Source organism: Hemiscyllium ocellatum, chromosome 37 (assembly GCF_020745735.1).
Source record: "Hemiscyllium ocellatum isolate sHemOce1 chromosome 37, sHemOce1.pat.X.cur, whole genome shotgun sequence".
In the NCBI taxonomy this organism is placed as follows: domain Eukaryota; kingdom Metazoa; phylum Chordata; class Chondrichthyes; order Orectolobiformes; family Hemiscylliidae; genus Hemiscyllium; species Hemiscyllium ocellatum.
The window spans coordinates 35,992,743-36,015,577 of NC_083437.1; the positions used below are offsets into that span (position 1 = coordinate 35,992,743).

General features: G+C 43.6%; 1 protein-coding gene across 3 annotated transcripts in view; it reads right to left on the minus strand.

Annotated features, from left to right (window-relative positions):
* The window catches only part of agrn (agrin), a 526,525-nt gene that overhangs the window by 144,140 nt on the left and 359,550 nt on the right, over positions 1-22,835 (minus strand). For all 3 annotated transcript variants that reach the window (XM_060852337.1, XM_060852336.1, XM_060852339.1), the window contains 3 exons: positions 8,583-8,807; positions 5,017-5,241; positions 2,548-2,754 (listed from right to left, as the gene is read on the minus strand). In XM_060852337.1, coding sequence (XP_060708320.1) covers positions 2,548-2,754; positions 5,017-5,241; positions 8,583-8,807 — 657 coding nt within the window. The remainder of the gene's footprint in view (positions 1-2,547; positions 2,755-5,016; positions 5,242-8,582; positions 8,808-22,835) is intronic.

A 22,835-nucleotide genomic window follows, 5' to 3' on the forward strand; every position in this document is an offset into this window, starting at 1 on the left:
TTCATTGCCTCATCATTTCAAATTCAAAATGAACCTTTCCCCATTTATCTTGAGAGGGGTTCTGCCTTCACAACAATTAGCCCCCCCACCCACCATCCCAGAAGTTAAGATTTTTACGGGGGGACAGGATCAGTCCCATAGCAGTCTCTGTGAACTCATCCAAATGAGATTTTTCTTTTTGAGAGTTCAATGGCATCTGACTGTTTGGATGCAAAAAAAGGCAGCTTAGCCCAATCTTTGCAAACGTACAAACAATAATGTGGTGTCACTGGATAGCAACAAACAGCAGGAACTCTGGCTGTTATTTCCTCTTGCCTTGCTATTCATACTAGACACAAACACAAAACACTGCCGTTGCTCTTACTAGCTGGGATCTGCTAACTCCTTTCGAACAGCAGGTCAAAACCAACGTCTTATTTGGCTCAATACCACAATGAGAATGTGTCTTCATCTGAACTGCCGATTGGCGGGGGAGGGGAGCCAAAATGTTAGGGTTTTAAACGATACCGAAATAAAATGCAAATCAAAAACCTATTTGCTTTTAAAATCCCATCCCAGCAGTTCTTATTTGTAAGACAGAAAGAACTGCATTTGTCGCATTTGGCATCAGTGGAATTTCATGGCAAACTGGTGGGGAACAATCTGCCTTCGAGGTGGACTTGGCATGACTCCTTTCCTCTACCCACCAGAGTGCTCCAACTAATCCCCTGGATCGGCATGCAAACCCAGACGAGGATAAGCTTAGAACTTGAGCTCTCCAATTAGGAAGAGGCTCTGTCTACAGGGGAGCACGAATATTTGCTTGCCCAGTTTGATGCCAATCAAGTCCTCAGTTCATGACAGTGGGACTTCATCACCATCTGTCAAAATGCTGTGGCACAAATTTTATGCACAACATGACAAGCATAAGTAACAGTATCCAAATGAAAATAAATTCGTTAAAACATTTAATATTTGGACAAATTCATGAACCCAACCTCTTTAATCTATTTGTCTCTACAGCAGGCAAGTGAACTGCTTTTCGAAGGTCTTTCACAGATCAACTATGATATGCATGAAGGTATACAATTGTTTCATCTCTTCTAAAATAGTTGGTAAAAAAGTGGGCATTGTCTTGGTTATGTTTTAAAAAACTATCCTTGGGCTGGAGGTGTTGCTGGCCAGGCTAACAGATAGTGTCTGTCCCTAATTACCTTTGAGAAGGAGGTGTGTAAGCCACTTTCTTGAACTGCTGCAGTTGAGGGTTACATTACTCACACAATAATGCTAGGTTGGGATTCTAAGATTTTGACCCAGTGACAGTGAAGGAGCGATGTTGAGCATTGTGTTAAGGATTGTGTGTGATTTAAAGGTGAGCAGGAAGGTGTTTATTTTCCCATGGCACTTGCTAACATTGTCAATCCAAGTGACCAAGATGAACATTGAGGACAAATAAAATGAGGTAACATTTTGGTTTGTATCTGGTAGAGATTGGAATCTGATGATCCATTTGTCTAATCAGGTGGCAAACATGGTATTGCAGAGAAAACCACACTCAGCTGTTATGAGCTTAGCTTATTTCCTTGTCAGTCAAATACAAGTGTAACAGGCACATCTCGCCATTCACATCCTCCACACCACACCCAGCCCCTGCAGCCTCTCTGACTTCATGCGACATGCCAACTTTCAGAGGGAAATACTTGGAAGCCAGGAGTTTATCTGAAACAATAGCACTGGTGAAGGGGCAAGCAATGCATTCTGAACAAGCAGAAGCCTCCAACCTTACCAAAAGCTTTCTAGCTCCTTGTAAGCAGAAGACAAAAAATATTTAAGTGCTTGGGGATGCATCGTTAGAAAGATCCCCAAACAAATTCACAGTCTCAGAAACAACAAAATTAAATAAAGACTTTGAGTTTCTTTTAAAAACTATCTTTTCTATATGTAAAACTCATGGGAGGGAAAGGGATTTGAAACTATCAACTCTATTTCATCCAAGTATATTTTTAATATGTTGAGAAAGTTGCATTCTGAAGAACAAATTCTTTTGGGTCAGGAAAGACCTGACCTTTCCCCTCAGTTGACAACTTCTCCTGACCCTAGTCCAGCAGGATCATATTCAAGGTCCGAAGAGCCCTCACAGATAAGGTCAGAGGTCGAAATCGCAGGGCGCGCCGCTCCGACTCTGATTGGACAGTTCCCGAGACAAGACAAAAAGAGGTGATCATCGGTGAGACACTGCATACGAGAAAACACATTTGAAACAAAAGCACTTGAAAATGCAACAAGGGAAACATGGTGATGGGATGGTGGTCTGGCACTACCAAATTTAATGGGCACGTACAACAATGTGACATGATGGCAAATGGATTCAAAGGAGAAATGAGATAGCGTCGAACAGGAACTATATTGAAACATTAATCCTACTTCACTTCTGTCAAGTTCTGAAGGCAACATTTAGAATAAACGAAATGGAATTATTTTTAAAATCATAATGGTGCAATACTTTTTACAGAGGCAACGGCAAAGTAATTAGATTGCTCAGCAAGGCGGGTCACCATTAGCACTTACCGCAAGGACCCTCATATTTGACTGGAATGCTGATCTTCTGCTGACACTCGGCTTGCTTACGCTCACAGTCATTGTTGTAGCTTTGATTGTCCTCTCCACACATGGGTCTGTAAGCTCCATCGCAAATGATGCGGTCACAGGAGCAACGGGTAATGCCCCTTCGATTGAGGCATACTGCGTTAAACTGACACTCTTCCTGGCACTTGTCTGTAATCGAAACAGTGGGATTTTAATCCCGAAATAAAACGCTCTGCAGAGGAGACACACTTGAGACATCCAGACAGCTGAGCTTGGCAAACATCCTTCAATAACTATTTAAGCAGCTGAAGGAACAATGGTAAATCTATATTTGGCACCTTTTAGGATGTCGTGTCCTGTTTTGAGTGGACACTGATATTTAAGAGATTCAGAATTGCACAAAAAATAATCACAAAGATATCAGGAATGTGAGGCTTTAGTCTCGGAGAGAGACAAGGAAACTGAGCTTATTTCATCAAATCAAAGGTTAATAGGGGATTTACACAGGATTACATGGGATACATGGCACAGATATACATATGATAATGTTGTACAAAATTCTCAAAATCTTACGAACTGAAGTAGGAAATATAAATTTTACTGGGTTAGGTGGTCTGCGAGTAAGATGACCATTGTTTAAAGGGAGAACAAGATTACACCTGAGATTTTTTGGAATGTGGAATATGCCAACTGACACCAAAACAGCAGTAATAATCAAAATAAAATCTAAAAGGTATGGAAAATGAGTAAGAGATCGGACTAGATGACTAACTATAGACAAAGATAGTTCTGAAGAAGGGCCACTAGACCCAAAACGTTAATAAAGATTTCTCTCCACAGATGCTGCTACACCTGCTGAAATTTTCCAGCAATTTCTGTTTCCAATTTCCAGCATTTGCACTTCATTTGCTTTTTTCATTTTGACTTCCACCTATGCCCTGATATTCCATGATTGTGTAAAGAGATTGAAATCTCAGAAACGGAGGGAGAACTGCTAAAATTCACCTCGTGCAGCATGAGGATTTCACTCTGCAACACAATGCAACACATTGGTTCCCAAAGCTGCATTTCACAGAGAGATGGGGTGGGAAGGCTAGAGATCGTCCTGTTAGGTTGGTAAAGAGGCATTATGTGGACTCGCTATGTGCTTGATGTCAATAATGGTATTTCTTTACCTCAGAATGCTCCAAAGTGCATCATGGCTAATAGTTTAAAGTGCAATGGTTGTTCCAATGTAGAGAGACACAGCAGCCAATTTTCACTCAGAAAGATCCCATAAACTGAAGAGATTAAAGACCAGATAATTTGCTTTCAATGACATTGGTTCAGGCATAAATATTGGTCAGGACAAAGGGAGAACTTCTTTTAGCTGTACCGTAACGTCTTTTCCATTCATCTGAGGGGGCAAATGGCATATTTGAAAGTCTGGGCCTTGCACAGTGCAGCACTCCCTCAATACATCGCTGAAGTCTCAGTTTAGGGAGGTGGGTGAGTCACTGGAGTTAAGATTTGAATGCATTATTTTGAATGCTCAGAAGCAAGAATATTTCCACCGAGCTAAGTGTGAAGGTCCAGGCAACGGTCTCACCAAATGGTTGCAGAGTCAGGTTTACAATGTAATGCCACTATCACCATCCCACCTCACGCCCTATAAAGACAGAAGCCAGCAAGCTGAGATTAAAAAGATCCCATCTCTAGCAAAAACAATCCCTCTCCCTGCCCTTGTGTCACTGTTTTTTGTGACCCAGAGGGATCCTTAGTTTAAATCCCATTTCACAGATCATGGAATTGAATCAGGCGAATAATACCCAGACAGATCCAATAAGAAAAACAAAATGTAAAAACCACAAGGATGCTGGAAATCTGAAGCAAAATCAGAAATTGCTGGAAAAGCTCAGCAGGTCTGGCAGCATCTGTGGAGAGAAATCAGAGTTAACGTTTTGGATCTAGTGACCCTTCCTCAGAACTTTAAGAGAAAGTTATTTTCTGTAAAAATGGTCAAAAAAAGTAATCCCTGATGTCAAGTGGGAAAAGTCTCAACTGGTCCATCCATGCCAGTCAAAGGAACTGTCAACTTTCATAGGTCTGGTCTACACAGGACCTCACTGTGCCATTGTCTCTGGATGCCTTCTAAAGCAACTTAAGAAACCAGAGGGAGAACACACTGCTACGTTCTGAGGGACAGGCAGTTAAAACAACTTCACCATCACCGGCCACATCCCCAGAACAGATTTTAAAACCTGACCTCATCTTGCACCAGAAAAGAGGCTAGTGAGAGAAAAAAGCTATTTGAGCTTTATGGGGAAGTTACTTTCTGTCAAAAATAGTCAAAGATGTTAAAATTAGCAGCAGGTGTAGAGGCACTGGACAGTGCCCAGGACTGAGCAGCTTAGAACTGTACAAAGTACGTTTGGAAATGCAACCTAGGGGTTCCAACACATCGCAGCTCACCTCTGTCCTGACAGGGTCCCGAGTGAACCTTCTGGAGGTTAATGCCTTTGATAGCTCCTATCCTTTCCATGGTGCACTTGCTTTCGTAGGTCTGCCCATCGTCTGCGCAGACTGCCTCATAGTCTGGTGGGCAGCTCACCGGGCTCAGGAGAACTTTGGCTTTGCGAGCTCTCGGATCTACTCGGCACGCATTATTCGGGCCATTCTGAGTGTCTTTGCATGGGTCTGTGTGTAGCAGAAGCAGCAATTACAGAGCAGTCAGTAATACAGTGTTATTTCCCTGTCTCTCTTGCTCCACGCCTCAAACAGCAGATGGACTGAAGCTCCAGGAATCATGAACTATTCATCCAACAGCTACAAATACTACATAGAATTACAAAGAATGCACAGCACAGAAAGAGGCTATGAAACGTATCAGTGATGGGATTAGGATTAGGGTGCTAGAAGAGCCAAAGCAGCCCACACACTGCCATTCAGTAGTTTTGCACACTGAATGTGCAAATCAGATGTTCAAAACTCAATTTCTGCAGTTTTCCCATCATTCTGTTTTGGCCAAAGAGGTGTGCGCTTAAATACCAGCAGTATACCAGAGTAATGAGCACCACTCTCTGATCACCATTGACAGATGGTTAGTCACGATCAGTCAAGTGGCTTTCTCAGCATCACCTTCATCTCTCTCTTCTTTGTTCCTTACCATGGGGTCTGATACTCAGCATGAGAAATAGGAAGGACTCTCCACTCATACTGGGTTTGGTAGTTGGAGGAACGCTGGCTCTACCATAATGTCAAAATACTCGACCCATCTCAGGCCTGAAAGCTCCATCAGCAGCTGAGATCTGGTCTGTATAGTTCAGTGTTAAAGTGAATATTGAATTCAGGCAGAGGACCACTGGGGAATTTGATGTGACAGGTTATGACTCAATATGCCCAGGAGAGAGCAGCAGCCAAAGCTGCAATTACCAGGGAGTTTACATCACATTTCTTTCTGGAAGGTGAGGAAGGAACATGCACAGACAGAGAATAGCTCTTTAACTTTAATATATCACTTCATGGTTTTGCTCCTTCTTGCTTAATAGTGCTGAGCAACAATTGGATGAAGTGTTGGCCTGACCCTTCTCTGTGCTGCTATGCCTGGCTTTGTGTTTACCTTATCCAGGTTTGGGGACATGGGGGTGGGGGTATATTGGAGAGACGTGGTCAGGCAGTGTGTGTGAATTAGCATGAGTGCTGATTCCGATTGCTAAAAGAACAGGAAACAAGGGTGAATTTTATTTGCCCTCACACGAAAGGCACTGAGGACAGATAAATTGCAACTGTTGTCACCTCGGCTGAAATTTTTGGACAGATGGGATGGTCACGGTCTGTACTGTAAGGCATCATGAAGTGCATTTGCCCATCAGGACGTCAGGCAGGAGTTTGGGGAAAGAAAATAAGCAGGTCACATAAATAACTGCAGGCCAGTTTCAGAGACCCACTGTCCAAACACCTGGCTAGGAGGGCAGAGCTTTTAGTGGTGAGAGCATATTCAAGAGGATCTGAAGGAACATTCAATGGCTGCAGTGAAATCAAGGTCATCACAGCCATTATAGAATCATAGAGTCAAACTGACCCCCTAGGCCAACTTGTCCATGCTGACAAAACTAATCCCATTTGCTTGCATTTGGCCCATATCTCTCTTAAACTTTTCTTATTCATGTACCTGAAAATGTGTTGTTGGAAAAGCGCAGCAGGTCAGGCAACATCCAAGGATCAGGAAATTCGACGTTTCGGGCATAAGCCCTTCATCAGGAATGAGGAAAGTGTGTCCAGCAGGCTAAGATAAAAGGTAGGGAGGAAGGACTTGGGGGAGGGGCGATGGAGATGTGATAGGTGGAAGGAGGTCAAGGTGAGGGTGATAGGCCGGAGTCAGGTGGGGGCGGAGAGGTCAGGAAGAAGATTGCAGGTTAGGAGGGCGGTGCTGAGTTCGAGGGAATCGACTGAGACAAGGTGGGGGGAGGGGAAATGAGGAAACTGGAGAAATCTGAGTTCATCCCTTGTGGTTAGAGGGCTCCCAGGCGGAAGATGAGGCGCTCTTCCTCCAACCGTCGTGTTGTTATGTTCTGGCGATGGAGGAGTCCAAGGACCTGCATGTCCTCGGTCGAGTGGGAGGGGGAGTTAAAGTGTTGAGCCACGGGGTGGTTGGGTTGGTTGGTCCAGGTGGCCCAGAGGTGTTCTCTGAAGCGTTCCGCAAGTAGGTGGCCTGTCTCCCCAATATAGAGGAGGCCACATCGGGTGCAGCGGATGCAATAGATGATGTGTGTGGAGGTGCAGGTGAATTTGTGGCGGATATGAAAGGATCCCTTGGGGCCTTGGAGAGAAGTAAGGGAGGAGGTGTGGGCGCAAGTTTTGCATTTCTTGCGGTTGCAGGGGAAGGTGCCGGGAGTGGAGGTTGGGTTGGTGGGGGGTGTGGACCTGACGAGGGAGTCACGGAGGGAGTGGTCTTTTCGGAACGCTGATAGGGGAGGGGAGGGAAATATATCCCTGGTGGTGGGGTCCGTTTGGAGGTGGGGTTCGAGGGAATCGACTGAGACAAGGTGGGGGGAGGGGAAATGAGGAAACTGGAGAAATCTGAGTTCATCCCTTGTGGTTAGTTCGAGGGAATTGACTGAGACAAGGTAGGGTGAGGGGAAATGAGGGGACTTATGGAACCTCCTTATTCATGTACCTGTCCAAATGTCTTTTAAATATTTAATCTGTACCTGCATTTACCACTTCCTCTGGATGTTCATTCCACATATGAACCACCAGGGAAGAACAAATTTCAATATCATCACACCCTTATAATTCTAGAAACGTAGAAAGAGAAGGAAGCCATTCAGCCCTCGGAACCTGGTTCACCATGTATTGAGACCAAGTTGAACCGTATTTAACTCTATTCACACTCCATGGTTCTGCAACCTTTAACACCCTTATTGAACATAAAGAAATTTCAGTTCAAATCCTATCAAATTCAAACCCACTCCATCATCAGTAATAACCTACCTGGTTTAGTCATGCTCTTTAGGGAAGGAAATCTGCTGTCCTTACCCAGTCTGGCCTATATGTGACTCCAGACCTACAGCAATGTGGTGAGCTCTTAACTACCCCCTGGGCTATTAGGGATGAGCAATAAATGCTGGTCTGGCTTGTGCCCTCATTGCACAAAAGTTACGAACTGTCCAAATGACGCCCCCAACAGCCTTTTGGAGATGACCGTTCAAATTTCCAACAACCTTTGTGTAAAGATAGGTTTCTTGACAGCACTCTGGAATGTTCTTTCATTTTAATGTGATGTCCCTTTCCTGTGGACTCTCCCGCCCAAGGGGAGCAGTTTCTCTCTATCTCCGCCACTCGATCCTTTAATCGTAATAGACTCCTCAATTAAATCACCCATTGTCTTCCTGTACTCAAGGAAACGCAGGACTGGTCTGCACAACCTCTTCTTTGGATTTAATATTTAATCTTACACCAGCATAGGCTCAAGAAGGTCTGATATTAGTGCTCTACTTTGGTAAGGTAGAACTTCCACTTTGCAACTGCTCACTCACCGCAGGGTCCATCAGACTTCTTGTAGACATTCTTGTGGTTGTCGCAGGCGTGTTTATTGAGCTCGCACTCATTTCTGTAATCCTTGCCATCGCTCCCGCAGACCACACTCTCCTGCTCTCTGCTGCAGGTGGTGGGACAGACACATTTGGCGGACTGGCCATCGGACGACTGGATGCAGGTGCTGCCAAATCCGCAGGTTACCTCACTGCAGGGGTCCTTCGAGCCTGAGGGACAAGAAGAAGAAACAGGCAGCCTTTATAACACATACAACAAAGCACCTCACAGGGATCTGTGGATAGCCTCTAGCTGCACATGTAACACAGTTATATTGTAGTGCCAGGATTGCTGCAAGGTTATACAGAGGTGAAAGTGGAATTCAGACATTTATCTGGACGTTGAGACCTTCCTTTTACTCATCTGGGGTTTGGCGTTATGGCAAGTGTAAGATCAAGCTAAACAGTGCACAGGTTCTTAAATTGCTCAGGAGTGTTTGTTGATCCCCAAGTCTTTATAAATGCACCTCCCGTAGCAGTCCCAGTTCACTCCCCAGCACACAGCTTCTACATATCTTCAGAGGGAACCTGACCCTTGCCTGGATTACAGTCACAGTACGCCTGGGCTCGGCAGTTCAGCCAATTGTCTCTGAGTTCCAAGCAGCTGCAGTAACTGAGGCTCCCTGCTGGAAGCTTCCAATCAGAGAACCAGCCCTATTGTGTTTTCTGAAGAATCATTCTATTCCGGAGGTGTGCTGCAACAAAACTGGACGCATAATTGGGAAGATTAATGAGCTGAAAATTAATCGACTAATAGATCTGTCTTTATGCCAGCTTGTATGGTCACACTTCAATACCAACACACACCTGAGACAGTCCTTCCCATGCTACTTCAACAAAGTCAATCTCACAATAGACTCACCCGCTGCTTTCAATTGGTAAACACAGCAACTGGCTCAATATCACCCATTCCTGACCCAACAATAGGCCAGTTAGCTTAACATCTGCCAGTGGGAAAATTTTAAAATTAATTAGAAAGGATATAATAGTAGATCATTTAGAAATAGATAATATAATCAAGCAGAGTCAGTATGGCTTTGTGAAGGGGTAATCAGTCTAACAAAGTTACTTCGAGAAACTAACAAGAAGGATAGATAAGGGATAACCGGTTAGTGTAATATATTTGGATATCAAAGAGGTATTCATTGAGGTTCCACACATAAGGCTACTTAATAAGATAAGAGTCCATGGTGTTGGGGTAGTATATAAGAATTGTTAGAGGAATGGCTAACAAACAGAAAACAGACCTTGGAATAAATAGTGCTTTTGACATTAGCAACCTGTAATCAGTGGAGTACTACAAGGATCAGTGATGGGGTCATAATTATTTACAATTTGTCGAAGGGTTGGATGAAGAAAGTGAATGGGCTGGTGCCAAGTTTGCAGATGACACAAGGGGGAAGCCGAGTAACGAGGGAGACACAAATAATCTACAGAAGGATATAAGACAGATTAAGTGAGTGGGCAAAGGCTTGTCAGATAGAATATAACGTGGGGAAATGTGAGGTTATGCGCTTTGGCAGAAAGAATAGAGAAACTGAATGTTATTTGAAATGCCTGCAAAAAGTTACAGCACCAAGAGTTTTATGGGTCTTCATACACAAAACAGCTAGCATGCAAGTTCAACAGGTAATAAGGAAGGCAAATAGGATGTTGGTCTTTATGAATAGAGTATAAAAATAGAGAAATCTTGCTAAAACTATACAAGGTGCTAGTCAGATTACAGCTGGAATACTGTGAACAGTTTTGGGCCCCCAATACATAATGGCATTGGAGGCAGTCCAGAGAAGATTCACTCAGTTGGGTTTGGGCATGGAGGGTTTTTCTTATGAGGAAAGGGTGGGCCTGTACTCACTGGAGTTGAGAAGAATGAGATGGGACCTTATTTAAACATACAAGGTTCTTAGGGGGCTTGACAGGGCAGATGCAGGAAGATAGTTTCCCCTTGTGGGACAGCTGTGGATCGAATGGCAAACCCTTAGAGTAAGGGGTCAGCCATTTAAGACAGAGATGAAGAAGACTTTCTTCTCTCAGAAGGCAGTGAATCTGTGGAATGTTTTGCTACAGTGGGCTGGGTCATTAAGTGTATTTAAGGCCAAGATAGACAGGTTTTTGAAATTGCTAAAGGAATAAAGGGTTATGGGGAAAAGTCAGGAAAATGGTGCTGAGGATTACCAGATCAACTGTGATACCACTGAATGGCACAGCAGACTCGATAGACCGAATAGCCTGCTTTGATCCTTTGCCTAAGGATTATATGCTGCTTATTTGATTTTTGGAGCTGATGTATCAGGGTTTACTCTCAATATTAATATCAAAGTGAGTCCTGAATCTTTTAGCAGCTGTATTCAGGAGCACGAGCACCTTTCCTCTCATGGTGAATGGTAGAAGGTGCTAAAGGAAGTTGGCCTGGAAAATGCCACGAAAATATTTACCCCGGCTAGGAAACAGAGAACGTGGGGTCACAGTCTCAATAAAAAGGTTTCAACCATCCAGGAATGGAGATAAGGAAAAATTCCTGAGATGGGGAAAAATTCCTTCACTCAGAATTAAAAAACCTTTGGCATTCCCTACCCCAAAGAACTGTGGGTAAACAACAAATGAGTTAATTCACAATGAAGATCAAGAGTGTTTTGTGTACACAGGAAATTAAAGAATTTGGGGAGAGCACGGGAAGGTGCAGCTGAGGTAGATTAACCATGATCTTGTCGAATGGCAGAGCATTCTGGAAGGGGTGAATAGCCGCCTCCAGATCCTATTTGTGGCTTTCTCATGTTTATTTGAACGCAAAGGCCAATCTGACAGCCTCAGTGGCTCCAACCCAGCAGAACTCTGGCAGTACATTGGACATACTGCTAAGATATTAAGGCTTTAAGAATTGTATTTTGACCTGATTTTATTTGTAGAGACAGGTTGAGACAGAGGTGATGAGTGGACTTTTCTAAGCCAATAAAGTAAACAGCATATGAGGCCTTGGGTCTTTTTTAAAAATTGGAACAATAGCAGCAGCCCGATTGGGTGGAGTCAAGCTTCCACAGAACTAGGATTTTAGTTTAACTATCAGTAGCTTTTGGAGTTTGGAAGCTGATAAATACCTATCTCTGTTATAGCAAAATGCCAATGTTATCTCGCTCTTTCTTTCAGAGTTTTCTCTTGATGTTCTTTCCTCTTGGACTGGAGAAACATTGCCTGTGAGACAATCGATTTTACTGAATTTGTCTTTGCCAAGAGTGCGTCTATGGGGTGTTACTTTCTTAGAACAGTGAATTAGTGGTAGTTAACATATATATTATTCTGCTAAGTATTTTGATATACTTATAGTTAAGTTTTTTTTAAATCCTTATTTTGTCTGTATATTTTAACTGGATTGTACGAATGAAGTGTGTTTTGCTTTAAGCCTGGTAATTTGACCAATCCAAACACATCCAAAATACAATGCCTTACACTTGCCTTTTAAAAACAGTTGGGGTCTAGGCTACCTTCATAAAATATTTTGAGGGGGTTTGTTCTGGTTCATAACAACACATGCGTCTCACTTTCAATAATTTACCATTGACCTTATACTGGTAACCTGGGATGGGCAATTAAATTCTGCAACTCTCCCTTTGTCAGTGTGGGCATTAGGTGAAAAATAATCAGCAGATATCCAAGATCAATTCTTGCATGGCTCACTTTCAAAGTGATTCTGTTGAACCCTCAGCGAGTGTTTCTTTACATTTGAGGCATTTTTGTGGTGATGGATAGGCCAACTAAATAAGTGTTGCCTGCCTGATCGGGGCTTTGTTCAGCACTGCACTGGAGTAACACCCTTCTCCCCACTGCAGCTGCCTTCTCTCTCGCTAATGGCTGCACATTGGAAGTCACATCCATGGTGATCGCCAGGAGAATTTCAGCAATCAGAGGCTTAGTGAAAAAATATACTGATTTGTACGATCGTTTAACGTCACCAAGTGCAATTATCCACTGATCCATTAATTACAGACAAAAATCAATATAGCTGATTGTTGTAGCCTTTCCATATTCAGCCTACTAGGTAAACAGCATGGGGAATAAAAGTCACAGCCTCTTGGGGAGGGACAAAGGGGTCATTGGGTAGTTGGACACCGAGGTCAAGCAAAGTTTCTACAGAGACTTCCAATCAATTGTTTAAGTTCAATCACCAGCTTAATAGCACCCCCTAACTCTTTGCTGGTAACACTGCAGCAGAGCGGAGGATGGGCAAATTAGCATGGTGCCCATGGCTTGTCATCTGCTCCTCCTCTCCCTCCGATTTGCAAACGTGCCTTCAGGCTGGGTTTGGGGGCACGGGGGAGAGGGGATGGGTAGAGATTAAAATCCAGCCCGTTTTTCCCGGATGATCATCATCTCAGTATCCGAGAGTACACCCATCAGCATTGTGGGTGTACCTTCAGCACATGGACTGCCCTAGGTCATGAAGACGGCTCAACCCCATCTCCAGGGTAATTAGCGATGGGCAATTGATGTTGACCCCTCCTCCAGTGATGGCCATGACCTGAGAATGAATGTTAATTTCAAAAGCAATAGTCTTATCTTGTCTCGAGGGATGGGAATAGGCTGCTAATCAAAGTTTCAGTATTGACTTCCATGTGATATGGGTCTAATCCTTGCACAGTAATCTGAGCGTTGCTGAGTAAAACTGTTTCCACTCTCCAAGGCCACAAAACACAGCCCTGAAATTGCCTGGCACCTCACTCGGATTGGCATAAAAAGAGGAAAATGTCTCAATAATGAAGTCTGTTGTGAAGCTGGGGACAGAGAGAGTACTGGCAGACCCCCAACAATTGGCACCAGAAAATAACTGTTCTACTGTGCCAACAGCTCCTCACCTCCATGGTCACGGGAACAAAATCAAGAGACAAACAGACTTTCTTTGCTAGGGCAATTGCAACAGGCCGTAGGAATACATCTCCAGCAACAATCATCAAACATATTTGATTCCTCAGGTAAGCTGTATCTCCCTGCTCATTATCTAGTCAACCCTAAATATGAATGGGTCCATCCTAGGACTTTGTGTGCAGAGTCATTCCCAAGAGGTTCTGGTGTTTCTGTTACTCTGGGGGTCTGATTAATTATCATAAAAATGGCAAATTGCTAAATGATTTGTTTAGCCACCTTTGGCCTCACCTGCACTCTTCCTGTTTCCCCTCACATATCAAACAACCAACACTGCAATGAAGCTTACAAATCTTCAAAAGTGAAAAGATCTTGTCCAATGTCTTAGGGGTGAGATTGGTGTCAGATGAAATTTAGTATTAACCATCTTGAAGAGTCCTTTCACTAGGTTTATTCCTGGACCAATATCATGATTAAAGACTGACTGGTCTATCTTTTGGAGAAGATGGAAATTTGACCAACTCTGCCACCAGAAGCTGGAACACTAATGGAGGGGAATGCATGTCAGCAGGTGATCAGCACAGTTACATACAATCCAATTTATGGATATTTTTAACCAACTGGCTCAGGGATGTAACGACACATCTCTGGAACAGGTGGGACCTGAACCCAGACCTCCAGGCCCAGAGATAGGGTTTGTACCACTGTACCAGATCAGCCCTGCAATCCAGTTTATGAACTGGGGGACGATAACAAAGGCAATCACAGTGCAAATAATAAGAGAAACTCAAAATAAATGTAATCATAAAGAAAAAAAGATGAAACATAAATAAAATACATTTGCAAATGTAACAATACCACTTGCAAAAAAAAAATGCTTTGTTCAGTGAGAATTAGAACATTCTCTTGCTTTCTAATGACCCTCCCAGCATGTTATATCTTCTCCTCATTGAAAACAAACGAAAAATTAGATAAAGGGGGATTTTCAAAATAATACACATTTAAGAGCACATCCTATTAAAATAACAAAATCTCTCAGTGTATAATTAAATGTAATTCACAACAGTACGAGCAATTTAAGCAGATGTTCGACCAAAATGTCACCTGTAGCAAACGTCTGATTTAATTATCACTGTGGCTAGCTCTCATCGGGCTATCATGGGCTCACTGCTGAATACATCCTTAACTGTGTATTGTTGTTTGACAGGAAGCCTATTTCGTGACACTGAGACAGAGTCACATTTAATTAAGGAGACAATATTCCTGCTGCTGGCAAATGAGCTGAAAACCACAACCAATAATTATCAAACTTACCCCCACCACCGCTCAATACTGTCTTGTACACATTCAAAGCACTTGCCTTGGTGACTGTGAAGTTAGCAATTGTGCAGGCTATTGATGGTGTCTATCTTGCAACATTCAAATAGGTGCTTTCTCTAAATGTCTGCACAGCCACTTATTCTCCAAGCTCATTTATATTATACATCCTGTCTCCTACATCATCCCAATTATATAGCACACTCCTGGAATGTAGGACATTATTAAACTGGAGAGGGTTCAGAAGAGATTTACCAGGGTGTTGCTGGGTATGGAAGGTTTGAGTTACAAAGAAAGGCCAGATCAGCTGGGACCTTTCTCACTGGAGTGTAGGAGGTTGAGAGGTGACCTTATTAGAGGTTTATAAAATCATGAAGGGTATAGACAGGGTTAATCGTAATGTCTTTTCCTTAGGATGGAGGATTTCAAGATGAGAGGGCATATTTTTAAGATGAGAAGAGAAAGATTTTTAAAAAGACACACAGGGTAAATTTTTCACGCAGAGGGTGATTCGCGTGTGGAATGGACTTCCTGAGGAAGTGGTGGATGTGTGCACAATCACAATGTTTAAAAGACATTTTGAGAAGTACACGAATAGGAAAGGTTTGGAGGGATATGGGGCAGGTAGGTGGGTCAGCATGGACTGGTTGAAGGGTCTGTTTCCGTGATGTATTACTCTATGTCCTCTGCTCCAAGTCAACAGTACAAATGGGAAGGTGGTGGCCTAGTGGTATTATCATTGGTCTTGTAATTCAGAGGCACAGGCTAATGTGAGATGGGTTCAATGAAAAAAATTTCTGGAGTTACAAACCTGGTCTCATGGTGACTATGTTGATTTTTCTTTTGTAAAAGCCCACTTAATTCACTTAGCTGTTTTAGAGAAGGAGATGGCCATCCTTACCCGATCTGGCCTACATGTGACTCCAGACCCACATCAATGTGGTTGATTCTTAATAGTTCTCTGGGTAGTTAGGATTGAGAAATAGACGCTGGCCTAGCCAGAGATGCCTACATGGCATAAATAAATAATAAACAAGCGAGTCCTGTCTGGGGTCCATACTTAGCTACATCCCACCCTTTTGCGTGTCTATGGGGTTAGAGATGAAGTCTGCTTCCATATAAGTGCCTACCACACCAAATCCGTGACTGAGCCAGCACCCTCGACTATCGCAGCTGTACTGTCCCATTGCTTATCGAACAGCAGAATGAACCTGAAAGTTGTTAAAGTTAACATTTCCAAGACTTGGGCAATGCATTTTACTCCCACCAGAAATTCTACAGCAGAGCCCACAACTCCAGCTCATCCTGGCTGATCATCCCTGTTAAATGTAACTGTGTGTGATCTGTTTGACCCTGCCCACCCCCATCCCCATCCCTCCGTTGAGCTGAGCTTCCAGATCCACCTCCCATCCATTTAGTCTCAGCTGCATAACACCGTGTTTAATCCACTCTTTTGAAAGGCCGGGCAGGTTTTGGGTTTGACACAGATGAGGTTTATTGATATAATTTCAGAGATGAGAAATTACACCCACACAAATCAACTGGCATGGAGAGGATGGAGCTGTTCATTTTAGTCAGAAGAGGCCAAGGGGAGATATGATGAGAAACAGGGATGTTTAAGAGCATAGATCAATAATGACAAACCTTCCAATGACCAGAGGAACAGTGTTGAGATGATTGGCAAAAAAATCTAAATGGGTCACAAGGAAAAACATTTTACACAATGAGTGACTGGGAATAGGAATGTACTGTCCAATAGGGTGAGAGATACAGATTCATTCGGAGTTTCAAAAAAGATAATTAAATATAGTCGAAAGAGAAAGAAATTTCAGTGATGTGAAGAGCTAGGCCAACTGGGCTGACAAAAGGACTGACAAACACCTGATAGAATGGTCTCCTTTTCTGCTATATTGTAATAGGACAGTGGGAGATTGGTTAGCTCAGTCAGCTGGACAGCTGGCTTACAATGTCAAGTGATTCCAACAGTGTGGGTTTAATTCCCACACTAACTGAAGTTACCATGAAGGTCTCACTTTCTCAACCTCATCCCTTGCCTTAAGCTTGGTGACCCTCTGGTTAAACCCACCACCAGTCATCTCTCTCTTATGAGGGAGTGGACTGTGACTACACTATGGTCCCTGCAGGAACACCACTTACTTTGTTCTACCCATCTGATAAGCCATCTTATTTAACCCCTCATTTATTTTAACCCTTATTTTCCCTTTCATAGCCAGATTGTGCTCTATTCTACCATCACATGGAACTTGCTGACTGAACATTGGAGAGGCAGTCAAGGGAACAGAGCAAGGCAGTGAAACTGACTGGAGTGCTCCTAAGACTGCTAGCATGAATTCAGTTGGCCAAATGGCCTCCTTCCCTACCCTAAGAAATCTGAGATTTCATGTTGGCCCCAATTTAAAAATGAAACAACAGGCCGTCATGATTTCAGGTGACAGGTATTCCACCCACTGACAGGGAAAAGAGAAAGACCTGCATACTGCCCCCTTTGAGGGGGACTGGCTGAGTAAATGCCTTTCATCTCTCGTCAGCAGCTGGCCTTTCACAAGATCAAGGACTCTAGGGACAGAAATCTTAGTCCCTCAAAGACTTCCAGCAGTAAGGGTGAGGCCAATGCACCCAAGACCAACCAAGGGACACAGCCTACAGGTGAATGAAGGGGTGGGGTGGGGTGGGTGGGGGAGATGGTGGGGATTATGGTTGGGGTTAAAAGTTAGGGGGTCAGGCACATGAGACAGAGAGGGGTCATAACTCTCTGGAAATCTCTCTCTCACACAGTGGTGAAAGCAGATCCTTTAAGGCAGAGCTAGAAAGATTTCTGAAAAGCAAAGGGGATGAAAGGTTATTGAGAGTAGATGGGAATGAGGTGTAATCGCATCGCCTGCAATCAGTCTCCAGAGGCTGAATGGCCTGCTCCAAACTTGCACATTCCTGTGTTCCCAGTGAATCAGCACTGAGTGCAATAAATGAGAAATGTGCTGACAGCTCCATCCGGACAACACTGTAAGGCACTCACAAGCAAATCCAAAGGGTTTGCCTTTGAGATTCCCCTGCAGTGACTGCCCTGCCCACTTTATCATCTCAATGGCCACCATGTGCCATAAGACTGTAAGAGCATAAGACATTGGAGCAGACATGAGGCCATTCAGCCCATCAAGGCAAAAGCCGAAGGCTGCAGATGCTGGAAACCAGAGTTTAGATCAGAGTGGTGCTCCTTGGATGCTGCCTAACCTGCTGTGCTTTTCCAGCACCACTCAGAGCTAAATGCCCATTCAGCCCATCGAGTCTGCTCCACCATTCAATCATGGCTGATAGGTTTCTCAACCTTACTTGCCCACTTTCTTCCCATAATCCTCGATACCCTTGACAATCAAGAACCTATTTATGTCTGTCTTAATTATACTCAATGACCTGGCCTCCACAGCCTTCTGTGGCAGTGAATTCCCCAGATTCACCACTCTCTGATTGAAGAAGTTTCTCCTTATCTCCGTTCTAAAAGGTCTCCCCTTTCCTCTAAGGCTGTGCCCTCGGGTCCTAGTCTCTCCTACCAATAGAAACATCTTCCCAACATCTACTGCATTCTGTAAGTTTCAATCAGATCCTCCCTCATCATTCTAAATTCCATCAAGTGTAGACCCAGAGTCCTCAAACGTTCCTCATAAGTGAAGCTTTTCATTCCTGGGACCACAATGGGCTGAGCTTGGGCCAGAGATGAGAGGATTGCTACATGCCACCCTCCCAATAAATTAAATACATCCCTGCACCCTGCTTCAAAACTTGCCTCAGGGAAGGACATGAAATTCCACTCAGCAGTTAGTCCTCCGACCTCTTCCGGACTCGACTTTGGTGTGAGCGAGACAACTATAAACATTTCCCCTGATTAACTATCAGTAGCACTGCAGCAAATTTGGGGCTCTTGAAAAAGTTTTGAGAACAGAGCACCAACTTTCCGATAACAAATTGTCCCCTTTGAAAAAAAATGCAATATAACTTCTTCAAATTTAACATACTTGTTTGAATATCTAAGTTAGGGTTTCGAGTAGTCTGTCTCTTCACACTATCCTATTCATTTGAAGAAAATTGCTCTATAATGGCGATACATTTCTGCCAGTGTCAATCAACTGTGACATCTTTTCAATGAAATTCTAGATTCATTCTGAGCTGCAGTTATGTTATCAAATGCTGTGCGGGAAAAGGTCAGTCTCATTTACACAGTAACAGCAGGATTTGAATTTCATATTCAGCACCCCAGGTGCAATTGCTCAGAGCCACACTGCGGCCAAACACCTCATTAACTCACAAGACATAGGCAGTGCTTGGCAGGCAGACTGGGGCCTCCTCAACTCCTTTACTGAAAATTCACCCGATTTTTAATCAGTAAGAGAACCAAGGGCTATGGGGAATAGACAGCAAAGTGGAGTTGAGCGTTAATCAGATCGACCCTGATCTCACTGAATGGCGGAGTAGACTCAATGGGCTGAATGGCCTGGCTTCTGCTCTGACGTCCAAGATCTGAGGCCTTCCCAGACCACACTCGAGACGTACCCACCACCAACCCCTGCGCTGTATGTGACCCACAGATGGCACACTCAGCCTTGCCTTCGAAATCTTCTGTCTCAAAATGTGGATATCTTCCTAAGAAGGTATGTTATGGCACACCTCTGGAGCAGGTGAGATTTAAACCTGGGACTCCTGGATCAGAGATAAGGACACTACCATTGCACCACACGAGCCCCCAGCTCAAAGTCATCTCATGTGTCCTCATATCTACAAATGCTGTCAGGTAATGTTGTTGTGTAGTACCTTACAACACCAAAGGGTGTTATGGAAATACAAGTAGCTGCCCGCGGCCTGTGATTGGGTGGCCCCAGATGGAGAGTTAATGGCAACGTGTATTACTTCCAGCAAGTGATTCAGCTTGCACCTACTGGTTAAAAAAAAATTGACTGTAATTTTCATAACACCATGGGTAGCAAATTAAAATAATTGTGCACTGATGCAGACTTAATGAAGCAATAGCGAGTGTTCGAGCAAAGCTAACTAGACGTTGCTTCACAGTTGCAGTCATTATCCCTTTTAAAGTAGTTACAAAATAAAAATATCTAACTAGACAACAAAGCCTGCTACAATACGTGCTAATGATCTTCCAGCGAAAAAGTACTGTAGTAAATCAAGAAATGGAAAGGCCACATCCATTACCTAATGGGAAAGGAAGATTGAGGGCGGCACAATGATTAGTACTGCCACCTCACAGCACCAGGGACTGGGTTCGACTTCACCCTCAGGTGACTGTGTGGAGTTTGCGTGTTCTCCCTGTGTCTGCGTGGGTTTCCTCTGGGTGCTCCGGTTTCCTCCCACAGTCCAATGACGAGCAGGTTAGGTGGATTGGCCATGGGAAAATGCAGGGATAGGGTAGAGGGAAAGGTCTGAGTTGGATGCTCTTTGGAGAGATGGTGAAGACTTGATGGGCTGAATGGCCTGCTTCCCAATGTAGGAACTCTATGATTCCAAGGGAATTAAACGGGAAGCACCACATGGAATAAACAGCAGAGTTCGGTATTCTGAAGCTCCATCCTTGAAGCCAAAGGTACCAATTTTTACCAGAAACGGTGGTAGGAATTTGTCCAAACTGGATTTCTCCATTTCTTATAGAATCCCTACAGTGCAGATAGAGACCATTTGACCTATCCAGGCTACACTGACCCTCCAAAGAATGACCCATTCTAACCCCTGCACTTATCATGGCTAGTCCACTTAGGCTACACATCCCTGGACACTACAAGGCAATTTAGCGTGGCCAATTCATATCTGTGCATAGATAAAAGCAAATTAATGTAGATGCTGGAATCTGAAACCAAAAGAGAAAATGCTGGAAAATCTCAGCAGGTCTGGCAGCATCAAAGGGTCAGTTAGACTCGAAACGTCAGCTCTTTTCTCTCCTTAGATGATGAGATTTTCCAGCATTTTCTCTCTCACATCTGTACATCGCTGGACTGTGAGAGCACCTGGCAAAAACCCACACAGATACAGGGAGAATGTGCAAACCCCATGCGGACAGTCACCCAAAGTGAGAACTGAACCCAGGTCCCTGATGCTGTGAGGCAGCAGTGCTAACCACTGACCTTCCATACCATCGCTCCTGTAGTTTCCAAGTGCTTTATTCTGAACTCTACACCCCACAACGGTATACAGTAAATGGCTTTGGACACAGTGCATCAGGGATCCTATAGAACATTAGAGGGGCAATAAAACAGTTTGGGGGTGAGGTTGGGGTGATTAGGACAGCCTTGTACATAGAATATTTAGGACTAAATGAACTGAGGTACTTAAGGGGGCAAGATGGAGAAAAACTGTCTCATCCAGTGGACGTGGCCTGAAGCAAAATTACAGACATAATGTTAGACCATTAAGGGATGATCTCAGGAGGGGATGTGGAAATCTGAAATCCTCGCTCTCCAGTGCAAACGAAGATTTTCAATCTGAGGTTGACAGATTTTTTTTTTAGATGAGCCTGGATTTTCAGAGTTGAGATGCGAATCCATGATCGAACTAATGATGGTACAGACTGGAGGGGCAAAATAGCCCACATTTATTACTATGTTTTTAGAGGAACATCTCTCGATGCCTCTCAAAATGATGAGGTAATCACAGCTGAGGAAAGAAAAGGCTAACCCACAATTCCACTCCACACTATAGCATGTCCTCACAAAGATCCCAAACATTTCACAGTCAGTGGGTTACTTCTGAAGTGCTGTCACTTTAATTAAGTAAGGATACACGACATTGCACAGGAGTGAATAAATGGCCGGCTTATCTATTTTTAATGTTGTTCACTGAATCAAGAATGTTGGCCTGGACATCAGGAGAACAGTCTCCTCCTCCTGGCAATACTTGCAGGTGACCATGAACAGCCATATACAATATTCGTTTAGCTACCACTCCAAAACATGAACAGCAATATCACAATCCTTGTTAATATTTCTAGACTTTCCAGCCCGAATGCAGAAAACACAAAACAAAATCTGCAGAGGCAATATGAACTAGTTCCTGGAGCATCTAAAGAGTTTATTTTTTAAATAACTGAGAGAAGTATCTGTCAACCAGCAAATATTCCTATTTTGAGAGCAGGACAGGTTGGAAAGAAAGAACGAGATAATAGCAAAGAAAAACCGTGTCAGAGACACATGAGCAGAATGTTAAATCAGTACAGCTCCTTATCAGGATGAAAGCGAAGGGATATGCCCAATGTTTCTGCAGACTAAGGTGGGGCTGGCTATAGGCAGCACCATGAGACAACAAGATACTGCTGCCCCACACGCTCTTGCAAAATGAGGCTACAATTGCAGTGTTTTTTTCTAACAGATTCTTGATGAGCTGCCAGAGCATGTCAGAGACATGGAGTAATCTCATTGCTTGGTTGGTTAGCAAATCAAGGTTTTGTGTTCAGTAAATACATTTATATGAACCGTCAGCAGAAGCAACTTCTTTCTCCTATTTCCTCCTCCAGCAGAGGTTCGGCTCTTTGAGGGAGTGAGAATGGTTCCATTGGTGTCAACTACCTTCCTTTACCATATCCCCTTTTGGTTACTCACCTCAAGATTGTAAACAGCAACCCAATGGTCTAGCTGAGGTATTTAAGGGATTAAAGAGGTCTACACATTGAACAATGGTGGTCTGTTACAGTTCACTCAGGAATCAGAGTTCAAAATTGAAAATTTCAAAACACAGGTTGGCATTACTATTGTTTGACAGGAATCAGGGAGTGCTGATGGAATTAATATCAAGATCAACAAGGTCAAGGGGTTAATGGTTTCCCCCAGCCACATCTTTTCAACCCTGGGGAAAGCAGATTTCACAGGTACCCAAATTGTAACCCAATGGATTTCTCTGGCCCTAACCTCTGGGTAGCCCACTGCAGCATGTCTATTGCAGTTAAATGAAGGTAGATCAATGTCACAGAGATCAAGAATTGTTTACGCTAAACGAAAACAAAGAACTGCAGTTGCTGGA